Below are 19,011 nucleotides of genomic sequence, written 5' to 3'. Positions count from 1 at the left end.
TGGAATCCTATCTGTTGTTGGTGGATTTGAAGTTTGTAAAGGTAGAGTAGGAAATGTCTGAAAAGGATCATAAGGAAGGAAAGGGGAGTGATGGGAACTAAGTGAGGTAGTGGGGAAAATGTGTAGTGATTGAGTCGCCTGAGTGGCAAACCTGATCATTGTGATTTGATTCCTTGTTATGGAAGAAAGGGACAGAGGTGCTTTTGCTTGCTGATAAACTTCTTTACACAAAGGGTTTTCTGGAAAGCATCCTTGTAACCAGCTGCTACCATTCAGTTACCTCCTGAGAACATCTAGTCTGACCTGCTCAGAAGGCATATTTCTAGTAACTGAATGGTAGCAGCTAATTGAGATACTAGAAACCTAAGGAGTTTTCTGGAAAGCATCCCTTGTAACCAACTGCTACCATTCCGTTCCACAGAGAACATCTAGTCTGACCTGCTCAGAAGGCATATTTCTAGTATAATACTAGAGCAACCACAAAATAACTAGGTAGAAACCCTAGAAAATGCCCTATAAAAAAACTATGTAGCATCTGTGAGGTTCAGAACATGGGGAAGAGATTAATAGAACTATCCCATACAAAGCCCTACAAAATGTTGCTATCAACATGTATAAAATTAGAAAATACAAATAGGTCTTTTTTAAAAGTTTATTTTCAAGGAAAGAGGGAAAGAATGAAAGAAATGGCTGGTTTCAAAGAGGGCAAAACAAAATACAGGGAAAAGGTAAAACAGCACAGAAATTTCCAAATAAAAAGTAATAACACTGAACTAACTCAGCTAAACACATGTTACATAAACTGTAGCAGGTTCCTCAAAGCATGTGCTGAATTCCTTGAAGTAACAAGATGCCAGAGGAGTCTTTAACCTGTCTAGGACCCTAGTTTCCTCTGATGATGAAAACAAAGGGAATTTTATGCCAAATGTGAATATATGTATAGTCATGTTCTTAGTGGAACCCGAACTAGACATTCTCAGGAGATGGTGGTGGCAGCTGATGACTAGGCTGTTTTCCAGGGGAACTTTGGTCTAAGGGTGTTTACAAGCAAGAAAAGGCACCTTCCCTGTCCATCCCTCTCTATTCCCCTGGGCCACATATAGACTCAAGAACAGGCTCGTCAGAGGATAAACAGGAGGAGCTAGGGAAGATCAGAAGGCTCAGGTGACTCCGAGCACTGCTACTGTGAACCTAGAACCCCAGAACTGAGGGAACTCAGCTGATGGGCTTGCTCCTGATGCTTCAGTTCAGGCAGAAACTGTCAGCTTGTTACACCTTGAGGCAGTCACTCCTCTCCTCTGTAGGGTGAGACCTGAGACTACCAGCATTCCACGTTCTCTCCCACCCAGCAGGAGCAGTGGAGATGCTGTAGACTGGAGTGGAGAAGCAACATGGTACAGCACCAGATTGGCCTGAGGTTGTCCTCAAAGAGTGAGTAAACTAATCAGTGGTTTGGCGGTAAGGCCCAGGTCCTGATGCAATAATACCAGAAATGCCAAATCCTCACCCGGTGGTGGGCTACAACTCTAGCTTCCCTTATTTACCCATGTAAAAAAATAGCGAGACGCATCCCAAAGATGTGGCTGGCGTCGTTATTTAATCTACAAAGGGTGATATTACTAATCCAACTTCAAACTATAGATCCCACAAGCCTATTATCTATGGTGGCAAACTATATACAAAACTACTCCTTAGAGTGGAAGATTGGGTCGAAACAAGTGAAATGTGGGACCCGGAGCAAATTGGATTCACTAAAAATAAATCAACACTGGATCATGTAACAGTTTAGCACATAGCTTCACCAAAGTATAACTCATAATAACCGTAAACTGTTTGCAGCCTTCCTGGATTTAAAAGGGGCATTTGACTCCTTATCTAGAGCCCTACTGTGGAAAATTGGCGTTACATGGACCCCCAGACTACTGTTTCTTATAAAACATCTACACACTCGCACTAGCTGCCGAATAAGAGCCACAACAAAAGGACCGCTCACAGAAAATATCATCACAACCAGAGGGTCAAACAAGGCTGTACATTGGCCCCACTTTGTTTTAATATATTCCCTTAGTGATCTAGTGCCAACCCTCAAGAGGCCAATGGGCATGTTCCCAAACTAAGCACTAAACCGTTACTTGTACGTTACTGTATGCCCCAATGACACCCGTTCTTCTTTCCACACTAAGTTAGTCTCTCGTCTCTTAAATTGCTGTGCCAGATATTATTGTAAGAGGAGCGAACTGGTAATTAACTATGAAAAAACCAAAATAATGGTCTTGACTAGAAGACCCCCTGATCATATGGACCATCAATAACAGACCCATAGAACAAGTTAACCAGTTCAAATATTTGGGCATAACTCTTACTAGCAACTTAATTGGGTAGTACATAGGAAATTAGCACTTTCGCTGCAGCTAACAACAGTGCCCTAGCAATTCAGGCGTTTCTTTTTTTTTTTTTTTTTTCACTGTGAATACCAGTATACCATCCATTGAAGGTGTTCAATGCTAAATCTCGTCTCAGCTCTCTATGGAGCACCTATTTGGATCGAGACTATAAACAAAATATAAACACAGCCCAGTCCGTTTCTTCCACAAAATTATGGGCTTACCAAATTGTGCTTCATATGCAGCCTATGTTTTGGAACTTCGGGGCAAATATCATATGCCAGTAGCCCTGGCTGAGAACTGTCAGATACCTTCACGTATCCACTATTTACAGGATCACTCCAGTTTGTTACACCTCATGCTTTCACGACTATGCAAATTCTAGGTGGCTGAAAACTAGTTGAGGGAAAAATCAACCTCTTGGCTTTCATTAGAGTCGTTAGTCCCTCTCTTTTCCCTATCAGAAGCATATAGCTGCTTGAAAGCAAGCTATTAGAACAAGGTATGGGGATATGATAACAGCTGCGAGGAAAGCGTGTTCCCCCTGACCCCCTACTTATTCCAATTGAACAAGGACACATGGCCAATTATTTGGTGGATCACCAACCTAAATTAAGAAGAGCTTCCAACACTGGCCAGCTGCAATCTTATGCCTTCTATGCTGCTCTATGGCAGATATCAACAATTTGATAAACAGAGGGGGCTATGTCCATGCAATATGGGTCCGGGTGGAGACACTATCATACCCTCTTTCATTGTGGGTTTGCAAAATCAGAATATCACAATCTGCACTTATCCCATTTCTGTATAACAATCTAACTGATGCTCTTGAATACCTAATAACTTGAACAATGGATCCCACAGTGTGTGAGAATGTAGCAAAATTTCTGCCAACAATAATAGGCGTGAAGTCTAGATGAATACCAACCAAAGTCTATGTATTATGACCACATATAATGACAGTAATTTTTCTAGCTTCTGTCAGTATCCGATGACGTTTAAGTGAGTTAACTTAGCTGAAGGAATGTCCTATAGTTACAGAAGGACCATGTATATATTTTAGTATTTAGTATTTTAGTACCAGTGTCTATAATTGTGAGCAATAATGGGCAAATTTTGTATGCTGATTTTGTATGTTTATTTTATGCCAATAAAGGCTTGTGATAGAGCATGGTAGCAAAGAAATGCCAGCATTACCACCATGTGGCTGGCACTGAGCCCCTGATTGAGACAGAGTAGCTAGTTTTAAAATGTTTTTAAAGTGATGCACTTTAAAACATTTTAACAGTGATGCAGGCAGAGGGAGGAATTCAACCTGTGTTTCCTGGATCATTGTATAAGAAGAGAAGAAGAGTTTGAATTTATAGCCCACTTTTCTCAGCAGGGAGTCTCAAAGTGGATTACAAACTCCTTCTCTTCTCTCCCCACAACAGACATCTTGCAATGTAGGTGGGGCTGAGAGAGTTCCTGAGGAGCCGTGCTTTGGTTTCAGCCACCTGCAGTAGGTGTGGATGAGTGAAAAATCAAACCCAGTTCTCCAGATTAGAGTCCACCTGCTCTTGACCACTACAGCACACTGGCTCTAACCACTGTACGGCTTTTGTGTCTGTATGTAAGATGGGGATCTCTTGATGGGAGACAGATTTTAGGATCAAGATTTTTATTTTTTATTTTTAAGCATGAGCTGATCTGTGGTGATGACAACTCATGTATCTGCAACATATTTAAAGCCTATTCAGATGGGCAATTAGCGCTATACATCTTAACAGCTTTCTGCGTGATGAAGTGTAAAAATTTTCTAACAAGGTCATTTAAATTATCTTGATATCTTCCAGTTACAGGAGTGCCCATAAAATTGTCCTTTTAATATTTGATTGGTTTAAAGATCGCTGTTGAAATATCATCCATTTGCATCCAAATAATCTTGCTTCACATCCCGAGCCGTTGTAGTGTTGCTTGAGGTAAAGCCTTATTTAAATAAAAGAAGCCCCTATCAATGTTTTAAGAAGGAACAGTTCAAAAGTGAGGCTGCTAATGAAATATTAAACCAAAGCTGTTGTTATTTATACCTTAAATCTAGCACAATACGCCACCTTCACTCTGATTACATATGCTTTAGGATTTGAGACGTAGATCAACTTCTCCGTAAAATAACATGGCACCACTCATTACACATTTGTGTTTAAATATTTAAGGATTCAAGGGGGGTGGGGTGAGAAATGGTTTTCATGTTATCCCCATGGGAAATATTAGATTCTAAGGGACCTGATTGTGTGCTATTTCTAGGAAACTTTAACAGAATTGCCCAATGCTGAGATGGGAATGTATATTAATGGAACACAAACTTTTGAACCAACGGGTTTCTTTTTTCCTTAATGTAAACTTGTTCACTTGTCCTAGTTTTTTTTTTTTAATTTAAAGAATGAGCTCTTTATAATAGGCCAGGAAGTTAAAAGAATCCTGTCAACTACTAACATGCGTTCTGCTTGGTCTATGATTAAAGAGCTGCGAAGATTTGGAACTTTTAATCACACTCCTATTTTTCCCCTTCAAATTTATTTAAACTTATATGGAGAAACTAAAATATTCATGGCAATCTGCTCCCACAGGCATTTTATTATTAAATGAAAAAAAAAGGTACAGTATATTATAACAGCAATCATTTTAGGGGGTTCTACATTAAAGCGTCTTGGTGGTGACCTCATTAAAGCAAACCCGACTTATACTAACAGATGACTTTTACTTTGTTCTTCATTTTACTGTGTTTTGGGTCCCTTCCATGCTTCGCGCTGCTAAATTATACTACCAAGTGGCTGCAGGGCCACCAGAGTAATTCGGATCCATAATTTCCTCACATTAGGCCTTGCTTCCCGCATCGACAGGAGTACAACCTCTAGCAAGGAACCGGCACATTTCTTATTAGCTATTGGCCCCGACATGAGCAGTTAAGCCAGTCCTGGCATCACTCGAAACAAGTTCCTGCTGAGCGGATAACACCTGGTTGCTGGTGGAGCTGTTTAATAAGAAATGCTTCAGCAACTGAGAGGCACTTCTGGCTGCCGACGCCACGATGCTGGCACCGCCAGTGACGCATTCATGTGTGTGTTGTGTTGGGAAAATACAAAAAAGCAAAACAGCAATGGCATAATTACGGGCAATTTGCTTAATTGTGTGCTAATTGTTGCCTGCAATATGATGAAATAAGAGTGTGCGAAGTAGAAGGTTGGATGGTTCTCGTCCAAAAGTGTGTCAAACTTTGGACTGGCTTTTGTTGCGACTTAGCTAGACTTCATATTAAACAACAACAACCCCCCCCCCCAAAAGCCATTATTAAACGGTTTCCACCCCCATCCTCCCCATGTTTCAGAGAGACAGCTGCACTTCAGTGGCCATGATCCAAGACCTTACCAGCATAAGAGATTCCCATTCTTTATTCATAGAATTGCTCCGTGGGGATGCGAAGGGATCCCACATTATCCTTGTGGATTGTTCCTTGGTTTGAAAAACAGACCAATACATTCACATCTGTACACCTACATTAGGACACCCAAGTATAGTTGGAAGGTTATGTATTAGGACTAAAATCCAATGAATGTATTGGACCATGGAAGTGAATGTATATTTTTGTCTATGTTCAGCCCAGGTTATTTCAATATGGTTAGAAGAAGAAGAAGAAGAGTTTGGATTTATATCCCCCCTTTCTCTCCTGTAGGAGACTCAAAGGGGCTTACAATCTCCTTGCCCTTGCCCCCTCACAACAAACACCCTGTGAGTTGGGTGGGGCTGACGAAACTCCAGCTGTGACCCAGCCACGGTCACCCAGCTGGCATGTGTGTGGGAGTGCTCAGGCTAACCTGAATTCCCAGATAAGCCTCCACAGCTCAAAGCTGACAGAGATCAAACCCGGTTCTTCAGATTAGACTGCACCTGCTCTCTTAACCACTCATACTGCTCTCTATAGATTGCATCAAACATTACTTATATGATGGGCTAGCAACAAAATTCTTGGTTAGATGGCTTTTTTCTTCATGTGTTGAGTTGTAGGTATACAGTGGCTAGTTCAGGAAAGCTGGATATGTTGGTTCATTCCTTTTATACTCTGTTTCCAAGATCACCTCAAAGAAACGGGGGGACATGATAGAACTACATTTTCTGTCTTTTACAATTCCATACTCTGGATATTCATCAACCTTATAGAGGCAGGTTGCCCAGTTTTTTTTTTCAGGCTCTTCCTGGATTGTAATTTTTTTATAGGATGTGGAAACTAAACTTCAGTGTATCCTCTCTAAATGTGGGGAGACATTTTACCCTCAGAACTTGCATGAGGTGAAACTAAGATTAGGATGAAATCCATTTTCTTATATGTTCCCCCTGGAGTCTTCGCTGCTGATCTAGGTTGCCAGTTAAAGCCAGTGGCAACTGGTTGGAAAGTTGTAGTTGGGATATTGGGGTGGGGGAGGTCATACCAGTGTGGCATCATGCCACTTCTGGTCAAAAAACAGCAACAAAAGTGACACAGGTAGTTCTAGGAGTTTCCAGTGATTCCTAGATATACCATATGTCAGTTCCGTGGTTTTGTTTGTTTTATCAGATGTGATGTGGTACCACAAATTATTCTGTGTTTTTCTCCCTAGTTTTTTCCCCAGGAATATATTTGGGGAAATTCCCTGCTCCCACTGGGGAAATGGGGGCCCTATGCTGTTATTTTTCTTCATCGTCAAAGACAATTTTTATTCAAATGATTAATTCCTTACCTGTTTTTATATCATGTGTATGGCTGTGAGTTTCTCTTCCCCATTAGCAGACCTAGGGAGGGCTAGAGGGGTCAGACCCATGCTAAGGTGTCATGTGGAGGGCATACTGAGCTGTCCTCCCCCCTCCCCCCAAGAGCAAGCAGCTGCAGCTCACCCACCCCATGCCCACTCGCTGGCTGCTTCTCTCCCTGCCCCCCGCCACTGCTGCTCACTGCCACTGCTTGCCACTGAATGCTCCTCCACTTCCGACCAGAACACACCCACCACTTACAACGTGGGTGTGACACTGGGAGAACAGGCAAGTGCTTAGCACTCCTAGCCCAGCTCCCTGTTGGCAGTGTGGCAGCAGGGTAAGTGAGTGGGGGACACTCAGGTCTAGCTGTAAGGTGGACACAGTTGTGAGTTGGGAAAGAATGGGCAAATGAGTGAATTGTGTGAATATGTGACCAAGGTTTATAACCATGGAAGTCCCGCTAGTAAGGGGTAGGGACCACAAAAATATTCTCTGTGGAGAGTACTATCATGTAGGCCCATGGAAAATACCATCATGTTGAAATACCATACATCTTATATACATATATGACATATTCTGTTGGCATCTCCTGTATTGCATTTAAAGATCCACATGCAACATGTTGATTTTTTCCAGGGAGATATTTGGCAAAGTTTCAGACACTGCAGATAGCAACATATCCAACCTATTTTGCTACACATAAATGCAAGCCAACTTCACTAGTAAACTACAGCCTGATTTACACGAAGAAGGGGATATATTTGGTATATCTGATTGGTGCCATCTGTTTAGGTTTAAGTATACTGATATGTTATTTATGGAAGTACGTATACTTCACTCCTTCCCACCAGAGAACCCAAAGCTGTTTACAAATTTGTTCCTTCCTCCCTTTTATCCTCACAACAGCTTCATGAGAAAGGCTAGTCTGAGAGAGAGAGAGCGAGAGAGAGAGAGAGAGAGAGAGGTCTAAGGATTTGTAGTGAGATTCCATGGTGGAATGGGTGTTTCAGGCTGGGTGTCCCAAATCTAGTCCAGCACTCTACACTACACCATGCTGGCTCTCTTCACACTGGCTCTCTGAATCAACTAGACTTCAAACCAAAACTGCATCCCTCAGATTTGCCAGTCTGCTTTCTGTTTGTTTGCCCCATGGTGGATTGAGGCAGCAGTATTATTGGTATTAGGATTCAAGTGACAGCATACCTGTACAATATAGCAGAATTAGCAAGTTTATATCCATGTTGGAACTGTCAAATAACAGTGGTTTAATATCTTTCTGTCGTGACTTGACTATCCAGCAAGGGGAACAATCTCACTCAAAAAACACCTACAGATAAAATGAGTATTACCTCGTATCTTCACAACCGCAAAGCAGTATAATTTTTTGAAATATTGTTTTTGGATTCTAATTTGCATATTCATAGGGCAACACCCATCATGTCTGTTAATTAGAGATGTCTGGGTTCCTTTTACCTCTCAGGAGAGAAAAAAAATACTTTGCCGAACTCTTTGTTCTACTATCATCTCTTATTCCTTTGGGATGATAATATACCCAAACCCCATTTGCGTTTGCAATATGTATCCTTTGTCTCTGATAAAAGCTTCCCTCCATGGATAAGAAGAAAGATTTAGAGAAAGCAATCAGGTTAAATGATTGGTTTTTGACTGAGCGGTAGCTACTGGCGATATTGCTGCAGTCCCGGTGCTCATCCCCAACTCCACTTTTATATAGGATTACTAGAAATTCCTTTAAACTTACAGATGACACAGGCTGTTGAACAACGAATAAAGCCTTTTAATTATTGCACTTCTAAGTCAAACTCAGATGTATGTATTCAAGAAGACAAGAATTCACCTGACAGTCTTAAAAATACAGTTTTTTTTTAAAAAAAATAATTCTGGGGCAGCCAAATTAAAGAAACATGATCCCACTGTTTGCTCCCCGAAGCAATCTGCAGTTCAAATAAGGATGCAAAATGTACTTTCATTGCACTTGTCTGTGATCAATGTAAAATAAAAAAGGGGACAAATGTATTCCTAAGCCCAAGGTACTCAGCTTCTCCTGACCCTGCAAATAATGTTGGAATTTGATCAGGGGTAGATACTGTGGCTGTAAAACAAAGTCACAGCAGGTATATGATGGTATGATCTTTCTTCCTTCCCTTCTACTTCCACTGATAAATTTAGGAGAAAGGAACAAAGAACAAACCTTGTTTCTACCAGTACAACCAGCTGTGTTATTTGATCATGGTGTGGGTTGGATCTAGCCAGCTTTCAATCTCAATCTTGCCCAGTTCTAGTCCTTATTACACCCCTGATCCTCTATGGCTTTTTGTCAATGGAGGTTTCTTGTTCACCGGAAAAGCTTTTGTTGGAGGGCAGAGATAACTCCCTCCTTTTTTGCCAACTGAAAAGGTGTTTGGATCCAGCCTATTACGTTCCCTATGAAAAGGATCCCCAAGTGATCCCCATCCCAACAGTGCCAACTACAGATGCTTTGGTGGGGAAGAAACACATGGTGGCATGGGACTGCCACAGAAATCATTCTAACTCAGACTGAGTCTCACGAGCTGCTGCCAGGGCAAGGGGAAAACTCACCAATGGAGGGGTAACTTACCCAGGTGGGTGCCCAACTCAGAACCCACTATCCTTCTTTAGGCCAGCCAGTGCAGAAAGCTGCACTGGAGTAGCTAGGAACATTTTTGTGGGGTGGGTCAGGGGATGGAGCATTAGTCAGCTTCCATGGCCCAACCAACCCCCGTGCGCCGACAGAGCCAGCCTTGGAGATACACCACATTTTTCATGGCATGCCTTTATTATCCCCTAGGGGGATTTTTGCTGGAAGTTTTTTTTTTCCCCAGGCTTCCCATGTCACAGGTAAGCCCTTCGAAGAGGGCAGGCTGCTGCCAGAGCAGCACCAGCCTTGCTTGCCTGTCCAATTCGAATTGGGCTTTTAATCTCTCTGAGATAGAAAACTAAAAGTAGGACCAGTTAAAAAACTGGTTTTTGTCTGGGTTCATATGGGGGAGTTAGTGGATCCTTTGACAGTAAAGGGCTATAAAGACCAAAACCAGCATCTAGGATTAGACTTGGAAACAAATTGGTAATTAGTACAGTTGATCCCATATTCTAGTAATATGAATTATCCAAGCATATCTTTGGCTATTTATGCATGTGAGGACTCCATATTGAGCATACATTCCCTTCAGGTTTGATTCTTGGATATGCATATGTTTCCCCCTCTTTAGCAGTCATCCCACCTTCAGATCAGAGAATCCCTGCAGTTTCTGAGAGCTGTGAAAGTGCAACTTTTCCTCTCTCTCTGCAAGAAAAGGGTAGGAGACCATCCTTCATTTAGCTTTCCTTTGGTTTTCTCACTCTTTCCTGCCTTCGCTGCTCACATCACAGCAGCTCCTCCTATTCTTCAGGCCACCATTCCCCCCCTTTCTTTCTTGTTTTTTTTTAAATGCCTGTGAAATTGACAAGAAATTGACATGGTCTAGCAAACTAATGTTAGACCAAAGATTGGGGGGGGGGGGGAGGAACCTCGACGAATGGAAGTTGCACAAAAATAACAAGGAAGTGGCAGGTGGGCATAAACGTGGATTGGCTTGGATAGGGAGTTTGCAGGAGGCGAATCCCTATGCAAACAAAAATGGTGGGGAAACCCTACCACAAAGCAAAAACTGCAGGGCAAGTAGTGCTTGCAGGATTTCCCCCTGTCAACAAACATGCTGCTTCAATCTGAACTAATTGTTGCCTCTGAGTTGTCTTCAAGGACAGTTCCATGCACTGTACATAGAAGTAACCTAGTCTTAAGATTAATGCAGCATGGATCAGTGTCTCCAGGTTAGCTGTGTCTAAGCAGAAATAGAGGTTGTTGGGTTTTTTTAAAAAAAATTCCGATTTAATAAGAAAAAACACTCTTTGCAATGTATTGTCGAAGGCAAACAAACTCTTTGCAATATTAACACCTTGCTTCCCCATCTGTGGTGTAAATGGAGCACCTACAGACTCTTCTTTGAACCCATTTATATTAAAGGCACTCTCTTTGAAGTTGGCCCAGAAACTGGGTAGAGCAAACATGCACACAATAGAGTGCTAGACTGGATGTGTTTTGAATCTGACCCAACAAGCCCACTCTTATACAAATATGTTTTGCTGCATTTCTTTTGATACTTGACATGACAGAGTGTACCATAATTTAAGTGCCAACTCTGCAAAGACTTTGTAGTGGTGAGTGAACACATAACAAGTCCTCTCTAAATGACCTAAGTGTACTTAGTAGAACCATAAATAATATTGTTGCTGTGACGAAAACTAATTCAGAGCTTTATTGGAAATAAACTGAAAGACCATGGAACTGCATCAGTATTGGCCAGCTGACCTTTCTGTGGTATGTGGAAATATTCTTGGGGTCTTGTTGTTGTGGGAGAATTGCAATTCAGGTCAGACAGCAAAAAAATAGTAGAGGGATAACAAAACTTAGATAGGGAAAGACAAATGGATAAGATCAGGAAGGAAGCAGATACATTACAGTCCTCGGAAAAGCAGATAGTGAAGATATGGTGACTGGTGCATATTCATGAAGAACAATCCCCACATATCATGCTAGTCAGCCAAGTGTTGATGAATGATATTCCAATGCTGCTTATTTCACTGTGCAAAAAATTGCAATATTTCATTTTGCTGGGTAGTTTTTCCCCCTCTCCTTTAACAAATTCCTTTAGCAAACTCCACTTTTTGATTGCTAGTTATCTTTGCTATCCTATTTATTGGTCCTCAGTGTGAGGTCTATGGGTGGAATTGTGCCCACTGACACCTTTTATGGCACCTGCCAAATGTTTTTAGGACTTGAATGGAGTCAAGTGGGGCATTTGCCCAGGAAGGTTTCTGATTGGCTGTTCAGGTTTTTTTTTTAATGATGATGCATTGACAGCAGCTGGCATCATAGTACAAGGTAAGCTTTCACAATCAAGTTGAAGCTGGGTCTGCCTCCTATGGCATCAATTTGTTGCTGCACCCATTATGTGTGTCAGAATTCCAGACGTGCCCAAAGGCTCAGAAAGGAAGGGGATCCCTGGTCTATTTTATTACTGATGGTTAGTTGCTGACTGTCAAGAGTGGTTTCCTCCAACCTGTCTTTAGAGGCCAAGAGTGGGGATCTTTCCCACTTTTCATTCTATATGTTCACTGCTGTACTTCAATTACATTATTTCCTCTGGCATTCCAAGTCTTCAAATCCCATGTTAATCACATCCAAGTATGAAAATTTTTCTCCTGTAGAAAGGTGATTGAAAGGAACTGCTTGTTTATGGCTTTGGAGCTGACATAAGAAAATGGTGTACACAGTATTAGTGAAATGTAGGCCCTTAGTATATGTGTGGACTGGGCTATTATTTTAATCAGTGGGCTCATACTGGAATTAAAATTTGGTTAGGAATGCACTGTGAGTCCCATTGAAATTAATTAGATTTAAGCAGTTGAACTGACTTCAGGCTTGCAGCCTTCGCCTGTTTTTTCAAAAGTTATTGGAATCACATGAATTAACTTTTTATATTGCTGTCTTTTCTACTCAAACCTGTGCCTACTAAGTATGTAGACTGATAAGTTTTGTTTAGCGAGTGTGAGCGAGACAGCAAGAGGCAGCAAGATACATTATTATGTCTGCATATTGTTTCTATGACAGTTGACAATGTTACCTGTAGCATCAAAGTGCAATTTTTATATGCCTTCAAACATCATTCTCTTTGATGCAAATGAGTATTCAGATATGAATAAGAGCATCTAAATTTAGGGACCATGAAGAAACACGGAGTGAAAATATTTTAAGTTTTCTAAAAGTTATAGTAGGCTGTAATTCATTGATGAGTTGAGCTGATTTGGTATTGAACCATCTGCTAGACACTCCAAAGCTACTTCATTTAAAACTGGGCCCATTCTGAATGAGCCCCGTTATATTACCAGAGTTCCATATAGTGCTGGATGTTGCCACAAGGTTTATAGCCAGTATTAGGGATGTCAAGAATCACAGAACCTACATTTCTCCACAATTATCAGTGTTACTGCACATGCTCATGACAATGCCATGACCTAAGTCTAAGCTCTGGTGGTACTGGAAAGTGCTGTCAAGTCACAGCTGACTTATGGAGACCCTGTAAGGGTTTCAAAGCAAAAGACTTCAGAGTGATTTGCCATTGCTTGCCCCTGTGTCATGACTCTGGTATTCCTTGGAGGTCTCCCATCCTAATATTAACCAGGGGCAACCCTGCTTAGCTTTTGAGGTCTGATGAGATCAGGTTAGCCTTGGCTATCCAGGTCAGGGCCTTGAAGCTCTACTGATATTTATTTTGTTTTATTTAAAACATTTTATGTTGCCTTTCCACACAATTTAGGCTCTCCAAGGTGGTGAACATTAAACACACACACATACATAAACACGCATATATATGAGGGGCCACCTCTCCCCATTTTAGCCCTTTGTGGGAGAGCGGTTTATTAAGTCTAATGATGATGATGATGATGATGATGATGATGATGATGATGATGATGATGATGATGATGATGATGATGATGATGATGATGATGATGATGATGATGATGATGTCAAATTCAGAAGGCAGACCTGCTGGGATCTGCACAAATACTATGCTGATACATTATAAGTTCCTAGGCCTCTGGGTAAGGCTCGAATTGTAATGAAGGTCAACAACCAGCTATAGATCTGGCAGCTGTGAAATCTACCATAGTAATAATAATAATATTGCCCAGTTAGGACCCTCTGCTCATCAGAGGAAAATCTATTAGTGATCTCTGGCCCAAACGATATCCAGCTGGCCTCCACAAGGGCCAGAACTTATTATGTCCTGGCCCTGACCTGGTGGAATAAGCTCCCAAGCGAGATCAGGGCCCTGCAGGATTTGAATCAATTCCACAGGGCCTGTAAGACAGAGCTCTTCCACCAGGCTTTTTCAGGAGGCCAGCTAGGTTAAGACCTAATATTATTGTATCCCATGCGGGGGGGAACTGGGGTTGAAGTTGCCATCTTTTATCTGTTTTGGGTTTTACTGCATTTTAGAGTTACTATTTATTGTTGTTTAACTTATATGGCTTTTATTGTGTTGTATGCCTCCCTGAGCCCTTCGGGGTGGGGTAGAAATATAAAAATAAAATTAAGAATAAATATTTATTTATTTATTTATTTATTTATTTATTTATTTATTTATTTATTTATTTATTTATTTATTTATTTATTTATTTATTTATTTATTTATTGTTTCGATTTATAAACCGCCCCATCCCCTAGGGGCTCTGGGCGGTGCACAACATTCACATAAACAATTAATTAAATCAATAACAAACAATATAGTACTAAAATCCATTAAAATCTACTTAAAACAGCGGTTAATATCACCATGACAGTTGCCCTATAATCCAGTTCATTAAGATCGCCCCAACAAAAAGAAGAGGGAGGGGCCAGGCTCCTCTCTAGGAGGATAATAAGGTAGTAAAGTGCATCAGATGGTAGGCGCAAAAAAACAAGGGGGGAGGGGGGAAGGGGGCGCCACTCAGTGACTGGACACTCCAAAGGCCCGGCGGAACAACTCGGTCTTACAGGCCCTGCGGAATTCACTAAGGTCCCGCAGGGCCCTGACAGCTGGAGGAAGAGTGTTCCACCAGGTCCTGGCCCGTGTGGAGGCCAGCCGCATCATTGAGGGGCCAGGAACCACCAGCAAATTGGCCACTGCTGAACGCAGAGGCCGAGTAGGGGCATATGGGGTAATGCGGTCTCTCAGATACGAGGGTCCCAGGCTGCGTAAGGCCTTAAAGGTCAAAACCCATGAAGCAATGAAGCAATATATGAAGCAATTAAACAAGGAAGATTAGCAGGCCAGTCAAAATAAGGGAGCACAAAACGAAATAGAAAAGCCTTTGCTCGCTGACAAAAGATAATGCTAGAGATATTGATGATCCTTCCCCACAGGTACCACTTATTTTGGTACTTTTGGGGAAAGGGCATCAAAATGAAGAGGATCTATTTAAGGTCACACCCAATGGCAGAAAGATTTCTGAATGGACAGGGAAGAAAGACCCATAAAACCTGTTGCCCAAGCCACCACATTTTAGATTTTCCCCCTCATCATCAGGGTACACTGTTTAACACAGGCATTTGCCTGAGGATGTGTGCTGAGGTTTGTTGTCCCATCAAACAAGCTGCTGTCTTGTAATGTGGTATTAGTTCAGAATCATCAACTGTGATGTGTGCTGCCATTGCCAAATTATTGAACCAGAAATTATCATCAAAATTTAACTTGCACATGTCATTTTCTTTCATTGCACCCTATCTCTCAGGAATGTTAAGAAGGGAAAACATAAGAACTGAAAAACTTTTTGGTATGCTAAAGAGTACAATGAAGCTTTCCTCCCTCCACCAAAAAAAAGGGGTCTTGACTTCTAATATTCTTCTTCTTTCTTTTTTTTTCAAGCCATTGAAGTCAACCTCCAGAAAGCTCTAGCTGAAGCCTCTGAAACCTGCACACAGGAATGCCTCATCCTTGGTCATTCTGACAATTGCTGGATGCCTCCGTCCTTGACACAGTACCAACAATCCAACCCTCCTTTGCCATCCTTTGGTTTCCAGCAAGCATGGGGAAGAGGAGCCATGCCAGAGGGAAGACATACTCTAGGAAGGCCCATTCCTAAAGATGATAATGACAAAGGCCAAGGAGGACCCAGGCCTCAATTCTACAACACCTGTGAAAGACATTGTACCAGCGAAGACCCAGTCAAAGTTATTCCTCTTGCAAACTTCATTCCTGCCCAGGTGACAGTCATGCCTGGGAGTAACACCACTTTGATCCATGAGCACCAGCTATAAAAGCATATCTTGACAAATCCAAGCTATTTCAGGCTTTAAAGTATGAGTGTATATAGTCTCAGCTTAATGCAATTTTAATGCATTTGCAAACCTGTTAAGGTTTGTGAATATTTATGTACATAGGATCTTGAATTGAAGCTGAAGAGATCTATCCTAAGTAATGAAGAAAAAAGAAAATTCAGCTTATTCCGTAAATAGTATGCAAAAACAAAAGGAGTCGAGGTGGGGGGAACAGTGTCTTTGCCTAACGTTGGCACAAAATATTGTTTTAGGACAAGGTTGGTCTTCCTTGTACTGGAAATTCTTTCGAGTGTTCTAGAGATCAACCCAGTGATAGTAAATAGTAAACGAAAGGAGGGCTTTCAAATCGACTCTTTGGTTTCATGTCATTATTATATCTCGTACATTATCCAAAGAGGCTAATTAGTATATACTTGTCCAAAAGCCTTGTGATTCTTCATAAGAGAATCAAAATAGAGAAGTAATTTGTTGTTCCCATTATATTTACCACTGGCAAATCCCATTACAATGTTTTGGAATAATGGGGGGAGCAGATATGTTGTTGCACATACAGCATGTGACACATCATGCAGACTCCTTGATTCTCAGATATACACGTAAAATATCTAAACAGAGCACTTGCAATAATACACATTCCCACAATCTGCGAGGCTTAGAGCCAGGGATGAATTATTTATGTCTTATATCCATTGGTTAGACTGATGGGATGGGTGGGGGAGAGAGGTGGCTATTGTTGTCAAAGGGAGTTATATGGAGTTTGGGGGAGAGGACTGAATGACTTTATATGGCACAGGACTGTAGAACATCTCTATCTTCCCCATTTCAAATCATGGAGAATTCGTTATAGTCCACTCCCTTCCCCATTCCTGCCACAAAACAAGCATTGAAAGTTTAGTGCTGAATCAAAAGGTGGAACAAGTTTTATCATTTTATTTTGTACCCTCTGAACATTATCCAGAGGAGGGGGCACAAAGATATTTGTTGGGAGGATGCATCTCAGCTGTTTCAAGTGTCAGACCTGATCATAGCACCAAGGGTGATTCTTGGTAACCAACGTAGAGGAAACCACCTGATTTCTTAGGTAGTAAACAAAAGACTATTTAAGCTGATCATGGGAGAAAGATGATATTGCTGTTCATTCCATCACTTTTTATAAATTGCTCTCTCCTGCCCATTTTTATCAGCTTTTCAGTAATATCCCTCAAACACATTCATATCAAGTAATTTTTTAAAAGAAATTAGTTTCAGATACGTTGCACCAAAGCCTATTTTCCTGCAAGGAGAATTACTCTCAGAAAGGTGTCATTTTCCAGCCATGGATCCAACATTAACTTATATTGTTTTAACCTGTCGAGAATGTTTTTATGGATGGCCAGAAAAAAAATCTCCTCCCTCTTAAAAATCAAAACAAAACACAGAATGAACGAAGGAGGTATTGCCTTGGCGGTAAGTTAGTGTCCTCTAGAAAACATCGCAGTGATTGTTAATAATATATGTTGTCAGTTCCAGTAGGTTTCACTATATAACCTCACACACGACACGCTAAACCTTTATAGGCAAATGAACTCTGGACGCTTTGTCTTAGCTTATATTGAAGCAAATCACTGAATTAGTCTAAAGAAGGAGAGAACTGGGAAGCAAATGACTGACACATGTAATTATGAAATCCTCTGTCATTATATTATTATTTAGCAGCTCAAGGTGATGTACCGGGAAAGATTAGACATTTGTGACTGGTTTCTGTTCACTAGCTTTCATATGCCCCAAAATGAGCACTGAGCAAATCCTATACTGGGTACAGAGAAGATGTCTTTTTTAAAAAAAAGACAAATAGTCATGAGTTCCTCGTATTTTGTTACTCCCCAGCCTTTGATTTATACACAGTCCTGTCTGTTTTGCAACTGAACAACTTGTCTTTATAACACAATCAGATCACTTTCCTAGCTGCAATTTTACCATAGACAATCAAAATTTGATGGGGAGAAGGAAACAATGTGCGATTATTATTATTTTTCTTTTCCTGTGAAGAGAATTCTGTGTAGGCTCATCAATGTTACTTAAAATCTGTAATTTATGAACAAAACTTGGTGTGTATAATTGCTGTAATATAAATTGCTTGTAAATCTATAGAAATTCCCATTGTTGAGGGTCCCAATGAATGCTAAGAGAGCTTCTCTTCATTATGTGCCCAGCAGGTATAAGTAGCTTTATATATTGTTGTCCCCACTGTTAATCTATTCAGAACACATTTTGCTTTAATGTGTAAAGTTAAAAAAAATAACAAAAGAAACTTCACTTTTAACCTTCCAATAGTATAGAAATGAAACCTCAGGCTATTGAATAGTATATCTTTCCTGAGTTTTCCAAAGTGTTTGGGCTGAGGTGTGGCACTCTGGGTTCAGCTGCATGCAGACTCTGGAATACATGTTAATCCTTCAGATACTGACACTATTGCACAATGTTAATTCAGGCACAGTTAAAGCATTCGGGAAATAAATCCAGAGCTAATCTATATGTGCAAAATGTTTCAAATTATTCATGCCAACGTTGGAACCCACAGTTCAAAGTTTCTGTGTTGTTTTAATAAATAATTTCCATTGGCCTGAAGTTGCATGTTTGTACAGAAACAAAAGGTTAATAAATAGATAGATATAAAGTCAGATGAACTTAGCAGACAAGAACCAACTTTTCCACCAAAAAAAGAGATAGCGGGACACAGGTAGATAAAAGTCATTTGGAATGGAGGCTGCCGCAAAAAGGTCGGTAAGATCCAGTCCAATCGTCTTATAAAATTTATCCTAGGGGGAAAAAATCAAGGATGTTGTAAGCTAAGGCCCCTTCCGCACACGCAAAATAATGTGTTTTCAAACCACTTTCACAACTGTTTGTCAGTGGATTTTGCCATTCCGCACAGCTTCAAAGAGCATTGAAAGCAGTTTGAAAGTGCATTATTCTGCATGT

The 19,011-nt window shown here is 40.9% G+C and overlaps 1 protein-coding gene across 3 annotated transcripts in view; it reads left to right on the top strand.

Moving 5' to 3' along the window:
• Positions 1-18,657, top strand: part of PCDH11X (protocadherin 11 X-linked) — an 896,187-nt gene extending 877,530 nt beyond the window's left edge. For all 3 annotated transcript variants that reach the window (XM_048514062.1, XM_048514060.1, XM_048514061.1), the window contains one exon: positions 15,638-18,657. In XM_048514062.1, coding sequence (XP_048370019.1) covers positions 15,638-16,029 — 392 coding nt within the window. In that variant the 3' untranslated portion in view covers positions 16,030-18,657. The remainder of the gene's footprint in view (positions 1-15,637) is intronic.
• The last annotated feature ends 354 nt before the right edge of the window (positions 18,658-19,011 follow it).

This window comes from Sphaerodactylus townsendi, linkage group LG13, assembly GCF_021028975.2.
Source record: "Sphaerodactylus townsendi isolate TG3544 linkage group LG13, MPM_Stown_v2.3, whole genome shotgun sequence".
Lineage (NCBI taxonomy): Eukaryota > Metazoa > Chordata > Lepidosauria > Squamata > Sphaerodactylidae > Sphaerodactylus > Sphaerodactylus townsendi.
This window is presented reverse-complemented; position numbering and strand designations above follow the sequence as displayed.